The sequence below is a fragment of the Lepisosteus platostomus genome, chromosome 3 (genome assembly GCF_059453375.1).
Source record: "Lepisosteus platostomus isolate fLepPlt1 chromosome 3, fLepPlt1.hap1, whole genome shotgun sequence".
NCBI lineage: Eukaryota > Metazoa > Chordata > Actinopteri > Semionotiformes > Lepisosteidae > Lepisosteus > Lepisosteus platostomus.
Window position 1 is genome coordinate 72,229,351 of NC_142613.1, and position 17,209 is coordinate 72,246,559.

Sequence of the window (17,209 nt, forward strand, 5' to 3'; positions counted from 1 at the left end):
GGCCTCTGTCAGAGACCACATCCCTGGGCAAACCGTGTAGGCGAAAAACCTGCTGAACAAACAGCATTGCCATCTCCTGGGCTGTGGGTAATGCTGGGAGGGGATCAAAGTGGGCCGACTTGGGAAAAGTGATCGGAGACCACCATGATTACTGTATGGCCTTGACTGTTGAGGGGATCTGTGGTGAAATCCACCGCAATAGGAGATCAAGGGCGGTAGGGGACTGGAAGGAGGCGAAGGAGACCCGTTTTCCTGGCTCGTGGGGTCTTGGTTCTGGCACAGATCAGACATGCTCGAAGACAGTCAGCGACATCAGCTCTCATGGTAGGCCACCAGAAGTCCCTGTTCTGACCCCACTGCAACACTGCCAAACGTTAATTATCTATCACAAATAGTTTGTCTGCGGGACAACGGAGAGGGATTTCAGTTTTGTCCAGAGCCCGCCTGACTTGATCTTCAATGGAGCAGTGAACCAATGCCACAACACGGTTGGACGAGATTATCGGTTCAGGTGCGTAGTCCAGATCCAGGGGGTCGTGGAGTCGGGAAAGTGCGTCCGCCCTTCCATTCTTGGATCCGGGCATATAGGTAGTCACGAAATTGAAGCGGGAGAAGAACAGAGACCAGCGAGCCTGACGCGAGTTGAGGCGAGTTGGTTCTTGTGGTCCATGATTATAACAAAGGGATGTTTGTTATAGTCCAAACTCCAGCTTGATAGCGAGGAGTTTGCGATTACCCACGTCTTAATTCACCTCGGCAGGAGAGAGCTTGTTGGAGAAGAAAGCACATGGATGCAGAATGTGTCCTTCTCCATGGCGCTGGGAGAGGACTGCACCAAACCCATAAGCAGAGGCGTCAACTTTGACCACGAAAGGCCGGGAGGGATCTGGGTGATGAAGAAGTGGAGCTGAGCTGAAGAGGTGCTTAAGGCGTAGGAATGCCTTGTCAGCCTTCGGGTTCCACTTAACTCGGCCAGGTCTGTTACGAGTCAAGGCAGTGATGGGCGCAACGACGGAGCTAAAGTTCGTAATGAAACGCCTGTAAAAATTGGCAAAACCCAGAAAAAGCTGGTAGTACAGGCATCGTCCCTCTTGACGGCGCCTTTCCTTTTCTTGAGAGGAAAAAGGAGCATGCGGCAGAGCTGGCAGTGCAGGGAGTGACCCCTTCGGACGGCCATGTCTGCTTCCAGGGTGTCTCTCTGCTCTCTGCATTCTAATGCGGGTGTCCAGCGCCACGTCAAGGGACTGGGAGTGAATTGGCGTGAGCACCAGGTGGTCCTTCAACTCCTCCCACAGTCCCTTACAGAAGAGGCAGACAAGAGTCTCTGGGTTCCAGGCAGACTCCGTGGCGAGTGGTCTGTCGCCCTGTTGAAGCATTGATAGCCGAAGGTGAATCAAGTCCAGGTCGTTTTGTGAAAAGCGCGCCTGGAGGCGATCCGCAAAACTACGAAAATCCGGGAGTTGAGAATCTCCCCTGGCCAGCAAGACAGATGCCCAATCCAAAGCCTTGCCTGTAAGCAAGGAGAACGGAAATCCAATCTGCTCCCGCGACGTAGGAAAACGCTCGAGATGCAATTGAAAGCCCAGAAAGCACTGAGCAATAAAGCCTCTGCAACCTGTAGGATCACCATCATATTTCTCAGGGAGAACAAACAATAAGGTTAGGGGAGTGGTGGGCGGGACAGAGGCTTGGGAGGAAGACATTGCAGGAGACGGCGTGGGGAACGGGGACACAGGTGGGGACGAAAGCCAGGTGATGTGATTAGTGAGATGTTGTACGGACAGCTGTAGCTGGGAGAGGGCTTGGGAGTGCTGCTGGTGAAGGGAGCGAAGAGCTTGCGCGTCTGCGGAATCCATTATTCGGTATTCTGTAAGGAAACCCTAATGAGGAAATATGGATCCTGTGCAGCAGCAGGAGAAGGTGTTGGACACGGCAACAAACAATCCGAATCAAGAGGCGAGTTCGTGGTCAGAGGGAGTAAGGAAGGTCAAAATCCAGGACAAACACCGGTGGCAAACAATCCGAGTCGAGAGGCGAGGTCCGAATTCAAAAGGCAAAGGAGCAGAGTGACACAGGGAGCTCTCAGGGAGTAAACTTAATACCGAGCAGCAAGAAGCGGGTTGGAAAGGCTTAAATACTGTAGCCTGCCGCACGGTAGGACGTCTGATGTTGAGTTAACACGTGCGGCGGCGCTTGTAATTATCGCCCTGCTGCTGGCACTGATTAGTTCTCTTGGGGGCTGGTCTGGGCAGGCTGGTGGTCGTGACAAAACCTTCATCACAACACTAACATTTATGCTGTGTCTCATTTCCGTAGGAAAACCGAGGAATCCTTTGATATGTTGTTTCCTGCGATAGACAATCACTGATGAGGATGATACAGCTATTTTTAACTCTAGTCAATGTGGAGGGTATGCCTCAATGTCTTCACTGCCCTGACTCATGGCAGCACATCTCTTCGCCTCTGAGCTTTTCAGTGAAATTATGGCAACATTTATAACCAGCAATCCCCCCCATCCCCACTTTATGCCTCCTACTTCTAATGAAGTTATAAAACAAATACTAATTAAATTTTTAGTTTGTACTGGAGAGCTAACGTCCCTGAAGTTATTAGAGAGGATTATTGCGACTTATGAATCTGTTCCATTTCAGAATTCATTTAGCTTGTAAAATCAGTATTTCTTTACCGCGCTGTCTGGATCACTGCACTGCGTTGACGGAGGACATACTGTTCCACCCACATGCATTTATCTTGTATGAGAGTAAAAAAAAAAACTCTCTGTGTGTTCAAGGCCACTGACTCCCTCTTTTCTACTTGTTCGGATTCTTCCGCTGCCGGTAGCCGAGTGTTCTGAGGCGAGGTAAGTCTCCGGCCCAGGAAGGATGCAGAGCTATGCGCAGCGTTCGCAAGGTGAGGAGCCGGCTTGGAGATCAGTTTCCCAGACTCCTCACGAAGCCTTCATTCGGTTCAGCACTCCTGCAGGTGCATGGCAGATTTCTCTCTAAGCCCACCACCTGTCCCTTCGTAGAGGTTAATGAGGCAGAGAGCTCGATACATGTGTTAAGGAAAACAATCAATGGTTTCTCTAATCATTCACTTCCCATTAGAGGCAGACAACAGAACACTTTGTTTTAACAGCCCCTGTAAGCAGGCCATAGTGCAACACAGGTGTCTGATGTATTGATTGGTGTGTGTACAGATCATATCAAAGTGCTATTCACTACATTTATTTCAAGGTGCAGGTTGGCCGAGCCAAAGGTGTATATCAGAATAACGCAAAACAACCTGCTCAATTAAACACCTTTTGTATTTTTAAAACAAATTAAGACATAACACACATCACCAACATTTGGCACAGAACTAGCTTGATCGGTTTTGCAGTTTTCTTCTGTTGCACACCAAAACGAATGCAAAAAAAAACCCTTCCTGTTTCGTGCTGCACCATCTTTACAACCCCTACATCTTCAGGTCATTGCAATTAAAACATGACATTGCAAGAGATAAGGCATTAAAGATGTTGTGTTTGCTATGGTAACAGAAGGTTAATATACGCATTTTAGTGAGATTTGTAACCATAATTCTCTCTGCAGTCAGTGATCTCGTGTTAGCCCTGATTACCTAAAACATCCTCAGAACTTATGATAACTACTAGTTTCCCCATGCTACTATTAAATTAATCGCCAAGGATCGCCATTTTTGTCTCTAATGCAGACAAATACAATATACAAATGTATTTTTTTCAGACATCAAAGAGTATTGTAGAGGAATAGAGCAAGAGGTAGTTCTTTACACAAAGAGTTGCAGGAGTACGGAACAAGCTACTTGGCCATGTTGTTGCACATGAAGCCATTTTATTGGGTTTTTTTCAAGAAAGAGCTGGATTCTGTACTTGTCTCAATTAGGTACTAACCACTAAACTGGCTGGATGGCTTGAATGGCCTCCACATGATTGAAGCCTTTCTACAATTCTATGATACTGTTTCCCAAATACTGTTTTTTTTGTGTAAAAGAAAAATCTTTTGGAAAATTACCTTTATGAAATTGTGCACTGTATCTGTATGTTTGACAGAAAAATACTTTAATATTATGAAAATGCCAAAAACCCCACTGAAGTTCTATTGCTGAAATATGTTTCAGCAGCATAACATCTTAATTAAATAACAGTGATGTGAGTCAGAGATTACTGGTAAGGTTACACTAAATGAGACAGATACAAGTTGGCTTGGGGCAAGGTTCTACACAGGAATTCAAAAACATTTAAACTAGAATGACAGAGGAGAGAATTTAAAGAAAATGTGCAAGGGAAATACACAAGGAGCAGAGCCAGAGAAAAGGACCCCAAGCGAAAAATAAACATCAAAGGGACAAGAAATTAATTGCTTATACCTAAATGTCAGGAGTTTCAGGAAACAAAATATAAGAAAAGGAGTTTATAACAGAAGGTCAGGAGGAAGGTCAAATCCTAATCTTGCCCACCTCCACTCTCATACATATACAGTATATACAGTCTATAGACTGGAGAGCCTTTTGAGCATCTCTCTCACACCCCTCCCACTGCTCCATCTTCACTCTTGCAGCAGCTCCCTGGCTCATTCCTTGAGAAAGTGAAAGGGGTTCCGTCAGCCTTGGTCTTCTGGTCAGGCTGCCATTTTCTCAGATAGGGGAGTTGCGGAAAATATCCTCTAACATATTCATCCCACTATTACATTCATTACATTCATCCAAGCGAACTACTGAATTAGAAGTTATTGCACTGGCAGGTCATTACGATGTCACTGGAATAACTGAAAAATGGCTAACAGACAGGGATCTGGCATTCCAAAGACACAGGAAAGATGAAATATTTTACATCAAAAAGCATTCAGACTAAACCTAGATGAAAGAAAAAAATCAGAATATTTATGGGGTTCACTTATAAAAATCACTTAAAAAGGGTATTGCCAGGGGTTGTTACAAGTCCATAAAATTCAGAAAGAAATTAAAAATCAGACTCAAAACACTGCAATCAGAAACAAACATTTAGAGGTAGAAGTAGCTGTCATGGGAGATTTTAACTGTCCTCACATACATTTAGAAAACCCATCAGGGATGTCTATAGTTGAAACTGAAAGGTTTATGATTGCAGTTTTGCAGCACACCTAGAGCACTAACACTGGAGAGAATACTTGTATTTGATCTAGTCTTTTCAAACCATCAAAACAGTGAAATAAAACAGAAAAGAAATAACCATAAGGAAACTGTAATCATAACATTCTTTTATTTTTAATCAGTACAGCTAGATTCCTAGACAAAAGTTTACAATTTTAGGAAAGCAGACTATAAAGGAATGAAACAGCATTTAAAATATGATATACAGTTTATGGGACTAGGAAAGAATGGATGATAATGGATAATTGTTCAGCTGTTTATGAAGCATCAAATGGATTCATCTGAAGAGTAATCAAATCCAACATTAAGGATCATGGCCCCAGTGATCTGATAAAATAAGATATATATATATAAGGAGGAAAAAGGCAGCTATAAGCAGAGGTAAAATCAGCATCAGAAAGGCTCAGAGTAAATGGAAGATAAAATAATGTTTTCCAGGATTACAACTACAAGAAGAGAGTAAAGGCTGTAGTAATGTCTCTCAGAGAAAATTAGGAAACCTTTAGATATTGAAAGGGAAATGTCTCATATGTTAAATTAATATTTGATTAAGGTGTTCTCCAAGGAAAAAACCAACAATGAGCTTCAGGCTGAGAAAAAGATAAAAGTTCTACGTCAAATACTATTAGTATAAAAGAAGTAGAAGTGTTACAGGTATTAGATACATCTCCAGGGCCAGACAGGTATTCTACTCATTTTAATTAAGCAAACAAGAGGTACTATTCATAGGCCATTAACACAACTCTTCCAACAGTCATTCAAGGCAGGGGTAACACCTGTAATTCTACAGTATATACCAGTGACTATTGACTAGACAATTGCTAAGGCGGTGTCTTTCCATAAAAAGGATAACAAACTGAACTAAGTGATCATAGACAGCTCCTACTTCGATTGCATGCAAGGGTATTGAAGCATTTAGAAACTTTTTGCCAAAACAAGAACAGCAAATCACCTGTATGGCAATAGGATTCTAAGGGCTTGGTCAAGCTGCTTCAGTAACATTATAAAGTACTTTAAACAAGCAACAGTTGTAATGGATACAGTTGTAATATACAGTTATAATGGATAATGTAACAGAGCATATGAATAAGAATATTTCCATTTTCAGAAAGCTTTTGATAAAGTTCCTCATAAAGGATTAGATTTGAAATTGCAGGACAGAGGCCTTTAAGGAAATTATACTGTACATTTGGAATACCAACTGGTTAATGGATAGACAACAGATTACAGACAGGAGGTGAATACTGATATTGGGTGATCTAATTATGAGGGTACTGCAGGGATCTGTATTTCGGACTATTTCAAATTTGTTTCAGTAATTAAGATTCTTGTACGGTTAATAAGAGTAGTCAGGGCAAAAACCTAGCATATGATATTTAATGTAGACCATTGCAAAATACTTCAACCAAGTAGCAAAAAACATAAATACTGTACAAATATAAAATGGGAAGCATACCTTGAATAATCTGTGTATGAAAAAGATTTAGGTATTTACAAACAAAATGATAAGAGATATACTGTACAGTAGGTAAAAAAAGTAATTGTAAATCTAGAAATGGTATAATTAAACTGTAAAATGCACTAGTAAGACCTCATTTAGAAGATTTGGTTACCACGATACAAGATAAAATGATTTTGCTGTTCTGGGATCTGACCAGAGAAGGATAGCCAGGTACTTTACTCGGGTTAAAAAGAATGTTGTACACTGACAGAATAAAGTCTTTAAATTGAAAACCACGACCAGTGGACCGGATTCCATTATTCAATATCGTCAAAGGCTTCGACACAGTCACCCCAGTCGACTCCTTCAGCATCAAGAGAAACACAAGCCGGAGGACAGTGGTGGAAACTACCTGGAAGGGCCTTTAAAATGGGAAACGAGAGACAGCGCCGTACACAAAGAGCTGAGGAAGAAACAACGGGAAACGGCTGGAGGAGATGCTCAGATCAACAAGTAGAGTGTTAGAAAACATTTCAAAGGAGGGGGACTAAGCTAATTAATGATTCTAAACACAGTCAGGCATCTGCACTTGTCAAACAATAGAAAATACTTCTCAATTATATTGCAATGGTGATAGTGCATTGATTTCTCATGCGGTACTTTTAGTGTTTTCTTACAGTGTATAAAGGGGTCTGAGCACAGATTTTCTTGTGACTTTTTCTTTGCTTGTGACCAACTCGTTGTACGGTACAAAGAATGTGATGAGATCATTGAATACACGTATTGTAAAACTTAGTAGAATCTGTAGTTAGATTTTTTTGGGATAAATCTGAAGTTCATGAGATTGTATCTGATTATATTTACAACCCTTTTCACATTTTCTGAGCGATTTGAATCAATAACAATCCCAATGCATTTAAAACATTAATATACTATTTACAACAACATCAGGATCACGTGTCACCTTCTTTTTAATAGAGAAGTAGATACATGGTCTTGCTTACATTAAGCGTAAGGCACGAATTTGAAAGCCTGATCTTTTATTCATAGCTGAGGTTAGTAAATGAGCTACCTGTTGTTTGGATTTTGAATATATATGAAGAACCGTGTCATCAGCATACATCTATACAGTATATCAATTTCTCCACATAACGTGGGAGATCATTAATATACAGACTAAAAGAAGTGGCCCTAAAATAGATCCTTGAGGAACCTCAGTGTATGTAAATTCATATTAGCAATCCTAGTGCACTGCTTTCTACCAGACTCAAACCACCTTATTGAACTAGTACAGAAATTAAGCATCAAAAGTTTAGAAAGGAGGACATCATGATTAACCTTATGCTTTTGTTAAATATAAAAACTGCCCCAACTAGCTTGGATTTGTTTTGTTCAATGAAGTAACACTTGCTGTCTCAGTGGAGTTATTTGCCCGGAACCCAAGCTACTTGATCACCCAGGGAGGTGTCACAAACTGCAGAGCTATGGATTTTGTAACTGCCAAGTCCCAGTTATATCAAAGGATAAGCAGCAGTCTATTTCCACACAAAGTTTGTTTTGCCAATTTCATTTTTTTTAAATCCAGCCCTGTCTACAGCAAAAAATATTCCAGAAAAAATACTATACCAAAACTGTTTTTAAATGTTTTCTGCAAGTTAAATGTTTAAAATGCCTACACATTATTTAAAAAAATACCTACACCCAAATACTTTTTACTGGTTTCCAATATCAATAACAGCAAACAGGCAATCTATCTAAAGCAAATAAACAAGAATTGTTTTGATAGTTATGTAATTTTCCATTATGTGTTTAGACAGAAATATGTTCAGCAATCTCTTTTTAGTTGTACCTTGCAAAACTATTCAAACCCTGGGACAATTTTCACCACCTGCTGATTTAAAGCTTGCAGTCAAGAGACTCTGAAGTAGTAATTGATAGGTACACAAAATCACAAACTATTAGTTGGAGGCCTCTGTGTGCAATTAACAGTGGTTCACATGATTTCACAATAAATCAACAAATGAAGGTCTTCAGCCATGAAGATCAAACAAACTTATAAGACAATTCAGGAATAAAGTGAAAAGGCAGAGATCAGGAGGAAGGTATAAAACATTTACAAAACCCTTGATAGCTCTATGAGATAGCTGGCTAGATCAGTCTGTTCCTCCAAACTGAGCAGGTGTTCAAGGAGTAAACAGGTGAGGGTGCTGCACTGAGGCAAAGCATGGATTACAGAGCTGAGTGGCTGAGATGGGAGAAGATGCCCCATATTGGGTCAACAATATTCCAGTCGCTCCACAAAGTGGAGTATGTACGGCACTTAAGAAAAATCTCAAATCCTTCACCCAAGCACCTAAGAGATACAAAATGTTTTGTGGTCAGATAAAAAAATTGAATTTTTCATTCTTAAATGCAAAGTGTTACATCTGCAAACCCAACATAATGCATCACACAGTCAACACCATCCCTACTGTCAAGCATGGTGGTGGCAGCATTATGTTATAGTTCTGCTTCTCATCAGCAGGGACTAGAAAGCTTGCCAAGACTGATGGGAACACAGATGGAGCAAAGTACTGGCAAATCTCGGAGGAAAACCTGCTTCAGACCTAACATTGGGGATAAATTCACCTTTTAGCAGGACAATGAGCCAAAGCACAAGGCCAGCGCTTGTGCAGTTGTAGAATAAGAACTGCTTGAGGGATTGGAGTGGCTAAAGAATAATAAAGTAAATGTTCTAGAGTGGCCTAAGTAACAGTCTTCACATGAGTTCAATTGAGAATCTGTGAAAAGATTTCAAACACACGGTCCATAGGTGATCCCCAAACAAATGGAGAACACTTGAGCAAATTTACCAAGGAGAATGGGCAAAAACTGCATCAAGCTTTTGCAAGACACAGCATTCGGTTGACTGAAGCAAACAATTACTAACAAGTTCTATTGTTCATGAGATTATCATAAAGATTCTGCTGAGAACCAGGTTCTATTTCTAAACATTTAAGTGGCTGCACAATACAGCAAGTTTGACTGCCTATTAATTTTGACATTTCAATTATACTGCAGATTTTAGATGGAAATGATTCATTTTTAAATGCACCATAAATGAACACAGCTAATAATAATAATTCCTTACACTTATATATCGCTTTTAGCGATTTACAGGCTATGGGCACTCCCTTCCACCACCACCAGTGTGCAGCCCCACCTGGATGATGCCACGGCAGCCATAGTGCACCAGTACGCTCACCACACTCCAGCTATCAGTGTGGAGAAGAACAGAGTGATGAAGCCAATCGAGAGATGGGGATTATTGGTAGGCCTTGATTGGTAAATCCAATGGGAAATTTGGATGGGGCATCGGGGTAACACCCCTACTCTTTTTGAGAAATGCCCTGGGATTTTTAATGACTACAAAGAGTCATTAAAAATCTTAGCTTTATAGCTCATCTGAAGGACAACACCTTTTTTACGGTATAGTGTCCCCATCACTATACTGAGGCATTAGGACCTACATAGACTGCAGGGTGAGCGCCCCCTGCTGGCCCCACTAACACCTCTTCCAGCAGCAAATTAGTTTGTCTCCCATCCAGGTACGAACCAGGCTCACACCAGTGAACTGACAGCAGTGAGTTGCAGGGGGATATGGCTGCTGGCACCTATACAGTACAACCACTAAAGACTTCAAGATTAATTCACTAAAATAGAACAAAGATTTAAGATTCTGATCACTCATTTGTTGGTGAATTACAGATTAGGCACTATATGTGGTAGAAAATGTAAGAAACTCATTTGTTGTTCTCTTATGAAACATGATTCCAATTCATTGATATTCAGTGGTGGAAAGCTGTAGGTTTCACTCTGTCTGATAAGCATAATGACTTTCAGACTAAATTTGTCTCCAGAGACTCAATTAATCAAGTACGTAGGGCAAAGAGTGTTTTTTAAACATAACAAAAAGCTCAGGGAATCAAACAGGTCAAAATGATGTAAGACATTCTTGTGATTTTAACTCTTTTTTAAAGTAAATACTTAACCTGTTGGTGAAAATGTGCCAATTCTAAACATGCAACCTTAAAAGACAGACTATACAATAAAATGGAATGATAATCTAAACTACTGTAAAACACTGTCTTCACAATGCCTGGTTACTAACAATCTAAGAGCAAGAAACAAGTGGAGCAAACAGACATTTCATATTTAGAAGGAGAAACTGCTAGGGGGTCTGAACTTTCAGATATTTAAAAGTAATAGATCCTGACAAATGCTTCAGGCCGAAGACCAGATGCACGGTATTGATTCTGGATTTGCACTCTACACCAGGGAAAGTTGCAGTTTTTTATACCACAATAGACTGTAACGTGTAACACAGCCTCTCAACAAGCTGCCGGCTCTCAGTCAAGGACACAGTCGCTCGGGATTTTAAAAAGCATTCAAGCCTCCGTGACCCAGGACTCCGATATTCACAGACAATAACAGACAGACAATTTTTATCTGGTCCAAGGTAAAGTTCACTTAATACTCAATAAATAAATAAAAACGGATTAAATGGATTTTTCAACTTCTTATTGCAATTAAATGCATTGATGCAGAATTATTCCTTACCCAAAGCAATCGAAACAGAGGAGGAGACCCATTTCTTCCACCAATGAAGTGCGGTAGGCTAGGCTGACAGCAACATTACAGGAACAGATATTGCTACTATCATTTGCATGCGAACTGGCAGATGTAAGCAATTTCTAGAACAAAACACACTTATGACCTAAACGTGCTTCTGTTGTTGTAATTAGTGATTACCTTGCACTGTGAACAAATTATTCTGCGACTGACTAGAACTCGTACTTCTGTACACTAGCAGTTCAACCGGATTTGATCATGGATACAGATATCGGTGTTATCCATAACACAGCATCAATATTGCACTTCTTATTAGGTTTTCCACTATAACTCAGTATAACGTTGTTTACGCGTACGATTTACTGTTTTACATCCTCATTCAGAAAACGCTGTTAGAAATGATTATTTCCCCCCCCCCCCACATACAGGCTTCCCTCCTCCGAGAAAACCTTTCCACAAACCAGGATAGAAGCTCAAACATGGTATCCGGAAGGCAAACGTCCTCGGTCAGGGTGGTGATTCCCCGAGTATCGTCAAAGGAGAAAAGACAATTCTGTCGATACTGTATATTCCCATCCAGGATGATACCAAACAGCCCCCGTAGCCCCTCATCTTTTCAGTGCGTTGGGATTTTGGATTAGTTTGACACACCCACACACGCTAGCCAGCTGTAGCGTAGGGAGATAGCCGGTGAATATGTTACAATAGGTATCGCATTAGTGCACAATTGGTTTTATGACTCACAGTAAATGCTAGACTACTAATTGCGGGTTCTAATGGACTGTAACAGCGTGAACCCCACAGATCTCCAGAAGACAAAATGGAGGAAAAAGAAGAGCCTTCCACAATCCCGACCATGTGAGTTTCCCCTTATTTCAGCTGGGTGAAGTTCCCACCTCTCCCTGTGACAGCTAGGGCAGACAGGCGGCTGCCCGCGACCCGCATAGGTGCCGCTCTTCAGTGGGCGAACTGGGTGCCCCCCTATCAACCTCGGGGATAAGGAGTGCCGTACAAATGGAAGGAATCGCAATTATAGAGAAGCCAAGCACACCATCTGGCCCTTTCAGCTTGACTTCATGAGAGAGACATGATACTGTACATGGCATCTTTCAAGACAGCAGTATACTGTAGCACACTGGGACTTTCATGGGAGGGCTTACGTTTCCACATATATCCTGACCACATAAACAGGATATATAGCTCAAGGTCATGTCTGTTATTGATACCAATATTGTCTGTCTGACAGCCTCTCAGCCAGAAATGTATTGTAAATGTACAATTTCCCTAAACGGTTTATGAATATTGTACCTTGGCAGTACTTCCACACGACAATCTTTGTAACTTTGATGTTTCCCAAAACTAATTGTGATGTGCACACCCTTCTGGTTCTTTTTATGTATTCTTCCACAATTAGTGCTTTAAAATCCACAGGGTGTGTACACTTCTTCCAATCTAAACGTTTTGCCTTAAATTAGGTCAATTTGAATAGAGCTGTTGGGAGAGGGTTAATATACTAAGAACACATCAGACATCAACGGATATACTGTATATAAGCCAGAAAGGGGGCAGAACAGTTGTCTTTAAATCTGCATTTAGGGAGGATGAAGTATATGAAATCTGAATAATATTTTGGTGTGTTTTCTGGTGTTTACTGGGCAAGCATTAATTTCATTTTTTGCAGGTGGGTCTGTCAGTCACAGCTCAATATTATATGTTCTACATAACCCGTACACAAGTGTGTGACAAGGGTGCCTGGTGTGCAGCACGGTAGCCTGACAACTACACGTGCCTGGGCTTGCGTTCAGGCCTCTGGCCTCTGTCTGTGTGGAGATGGCATGTTCTCCATGTGTTTAGTGTCTTACCTGGTGCCATCTGGTGACACCTGGCCACCACATCCAGCCACAGAGACATGCTGGCTAGATGTGATCGGCCATAACGCACTGTGCCTCTCTCTGTAGCCCTACCCTATCCAGAGCAGCTGCATTCTCTCTGCCTGGTTCCTTATGCTACTGAGATAGGTGCTGGCTTACCCCAGCAAACCTGGATTAACCAGGGTAAGCGGACTAGGGGACATACACAGATGCTACAATCATACTGCAGATAATGGGCAGCAAGATTTAAAATGTAACAGTAATACAGCAGCAGAATACTGACTTCTACAGAATATAGCTCTACAGTCTATTACTTTACGGTGTTTGTCCTTTAAGTGTGGTTTATGCTAGGACTGTACTGTCACTGCACTGAGACATCTACAGCACCTGCTTGTAAAATCGCTGAAGTCACGTCGAATAACAATAGTGTGACAAGCTTTGTACTCTGCCTCCTTCTTGTCCTGCAACAAATGAATTGTATTTATCTGTTGAAAAGAATGAAGTGGTAATGATTGCACAACAACCCAATGCCTTTGAATTCAAACGGTCTACCTGCTTATTGTGTCTGTCTGGAGTAGAGTCACTTTAATGTAAAAAAGAGTTACTCAGCAAAAGAAAAAAAGAGGAGAATGTTTATTTGCAGCTGAAGAATAATTTGTAAAGGAAAATCAACCTATGTGTTTACTCTACAAGTAAAGTGAATTAAGTTAGCAATTTCTCTCTCAGTAATGTTATGAAGAAACAAACTTGTTTATATCAGATAAAATACTTTAGCAGGTTATTCCAGCACTGCTTATTTTAAAACACACTCTACATGCCTGAAATATATGTACACTATTAAATTATTTTTTCTAGTGTCAGTTGATTCATGTATCTGGCAGATCAGCCAACTAGTGACCAGCAGCCATGTCACCCTGCATCTCACCCTGCCAGCCCACTGAAGCTCAGCAGGTGTGAGCCTGGTCAGTACCTGGATGGGAGACCTCCTGGGGAAAACTGGGGCCAGCAGGGGGCGCTCACCCTGTGGTCTGTGTGGGTCCTAATGCCCCAGTATAATGATGGGGACACTATACCATTTAAAGTCGTTCAGATGAGACGTAAAACTGAGGTCCAGACTCTCTGTGGTCATTAAAAATCCCAGGGCGTTTCTTGAAAAGAGTAGGGGTTTACCCATCATGGCCTCCTAATAATCCCCATCTTCATCACTCTGTTCTCCTCCTCACTGAGAGCTGGTGTGTGGTGAGAGTACTGAAACACTATGGCTGCCGTCATCCAGGTGGGGCTGCACATTGGTGGTGGTGGAGGGGAGTCCCCATTACCTGTAAAGCGCTTTGAGTGGAGTGTCCAGAAAAGTGATATGTGAATGTAAGGAATTAATCTGAAGTGGTCACGAGTCCAATACAGTTTTACTCAGGCTCTGATATTAAAATCTAGAACCCAGCTACAGTATGTGCTGCTGCTGCAAATTTCTTGTAGAAAGGTTTAGTCTGGATGCAGGCTAAAGACATTAACATAGAAATCAGCTTGAGACACTTTACTTTAATGTTTCACATCAAACAAATAAAGCAGTAAAACACCTTTTAAAATAAGTGGAACCTAAACCAGGCCACCTGCTTACACGAATACGAATTGAGATTGCATATGGTTGTTTCTTACAAGTTACTGAAACAAAACTGGAAAAAATAAATGGAAAGGTGAAACAATGGAACAAAGATATGGATTTCTTTGTTCCTACTCAGCATGCTACTTTAAAATTCAAGGGCTGCTGGCTAGAGGGGTCCACTGCAAAGACCGCAATATCTCTCTCATAAGCACTCACAATGGGAAAGACACAAAAACATTTAATAACCCCCAAACATTACTGTGCACAATTCCATCTGCCTGCAGTTTTTTTTTTAAGAAAGTCGTGTCATGAAAAAGGCTAATTGCTTCAGGAAAGTTACTCTTTCAAGTTTCATTTTAGCTGTATTTTCAAAAATCTCCAGTTCCTCTTTCAATTTGCGAACAGAACCAATTCCCTTTTCAATAAGCAACTATGGAAACTGGAAGAAAATAATATAAAAATATTACAGTGGACTTTTTTTTTTTTACAAAAGTTTGGAAAGTATGCCTGCATATACTGATTACTCAGCTGTGACCACTCTCGCATGGAGAAAAAAACACAACAAAGACGTGGAACTGGGGAAGCTAAAACACAACAAGATAAGGCTTGCCATAGTGTTTTTTATCATTAGGACAGAAACACACAGATGAAATGAAAATGAATTGCTTTCGTATATTTAGTGGAATTATGTTATTAGTTTTACAGCCCTAAAAGCCAATTGGACCAGCTGAATGGCATGAGGTCAGTTCTTCCAGGGGTGGGGTGTACGATGGGCTGAAACACTACTGGGGTGCTCAGTGCAAGTGAACTGGCCCTTACTGCAGCACTGTCCATCAGAAGCCCTGCAGCCGCTGGGCTGTGAGCTACGGTATCGCCCGGTGGGGCCTCTTTGGAGGAGGAGGGGGCATGAGCTCGGAGTCCGGGTCAGGGGGGTGCTTGCGGGTCTGTCCTTGGGCTCCCAGAGCACACCTGTCAATGAATTCCAGCAGGATTTCCTTGGTGACTGGATTCTGAATACTTTGGCAAACAGCTGGAAGATATAAAACAAAATACAACAGATATGATTAGCTTCTATTTAAAGTCCCTAGCAAGAACAATTTCATCAAAGTCTTAAATGAACGGTTATTTTTCCCTAATTCTTTGGTAGTTAAAGCAGGGTGCCACACCAGTTTAAAAACCAGAGTAATTAATCCATCATTACATATTATGCAGCAGAATACATCAAAGAGGTACAGTATCTAGTAATGAAGGTTTAAATCATGGTACAAAGGGGTTATTTCTCACCCTTCCTTGAGAAAAGACCCGCGGGTCTTTGTTTGGCAGGTGGGAGTAAACAGGAGTAAACTGGAGCTCCATAACTAGAGAGAACATGCAGGCTCCACACGGAACAATCTTTTGGCTGTACTCTAACCTGGAGACAAAGATCTGCATGGCAGCAGTCCTAACCAGCATTCATCACCACTGAAAGTCCTAACAACAAAACTGTATCTATCTTGAAGCAGTTCAAGCAGGCAGCTGCGTCAGCATGCGTAGGCTGCAAAGGAACAAGTAAAGGTTTATTCCAGATGAAAAGAGAAGAAAGGGGAAACAAAGTTTTGGCTGTGGAGCCTTCTTCGTCTGTGGGCGTGTCATACCCGAAGAAGGCTCCACGGCCGAAACGTTGTGTTTCCTTTTCTTCTCTTTCCAGCAGGGAATAAACCTGTTACTTGTTCCTCTGTATCTATCCTGGTCAAGCAAAATTCAGAACATGAACTCTAGAAACCACCAATCCACTATCCATCCTTTTCTGGCTGCTTTATCCAGTACAGGATAAGTTGATCCCAGCAAGCAACTGGCACCAGGCAGGGACAGCCTGGACAGGATTGCCAATTCATCACCGGGCTCTGGGAGGAAACCAGAGCACCCGCAGGAAAATCGCAGGAACACAGGGAGGACACACTCCACACAGGCAGCACTGCAGGAACTGTCCTCACCATACTGCCCCTCCTGCTTTTATTCGCCAATCCCAATTTCAGATGAAGAAAAAAGAACAGTTACAATCTCTGCGTTATTAAAACTTACAATCACTTAAATGTAAGACTCACAGACCTCCTTCCGACTTGTGTACAAATGTAATACTTTCCAGACCTTTCTCATCCTTTGTTCAAAGTCAAACAGCATAGGAAAAATGACAAGTCAGGTCTGGAAAGCACTTGATAGTGTTTGCACTTGAACATAAACCTAATGACAAATCATTTTGTGAAGTGAGGTTGTGTACTGGACTCACACTTCGAGGTCACTTAGCTTTTCTTTAGTACAAAATGGCATTTCTGGAAAGGGAAATTTACTTCAACCCAGAAAAGTGCTTAAAAGGAGACGGTAGTGTAAAAAGCACAATTTAAAATAAAATAAAATAACAAGCTACAACTGGCCATATCCACTAATGGTCTTGTGACTCTTAAAACCCCTTCCGTCTCTCCTCCTGTCCTGCAGAGCTGAGACACACGGTGAGTCGCCACCTTCTGGGGCGTGGCCTCAGAACAGCTCGTCTGGGAT

At 41.7% G+C, this 17,209-nt stretch overlaps 1 protein-coding gene across 1 annotated transcript in view; it reads right to left on the reverse strand.

Moving 5' to 3' along the window:
* Nucleotides 1-14,590: 14,590 nt before the first annotated feature.
* Nucleotides 14,591-17,209, reverse strand: part of rngtt (RNA guanylyltransferase and 5'-phosphatase) — a 169,105-nt gene continuing 166,486 nt past the window's right edge. The window contains exon 16 of the mRNA XM_088626745.1: nucleotides 14,591-15,704. Coding sequence (XP_088482871.1) covers nucleotides 15,538-15,704 — 167 coding nt within the window. The 3' untranslated portion in view covers nucleotides 14,591-15,537. The remainder of the gene's footprint in view (nucleotides 15,705-17,209) is intronic.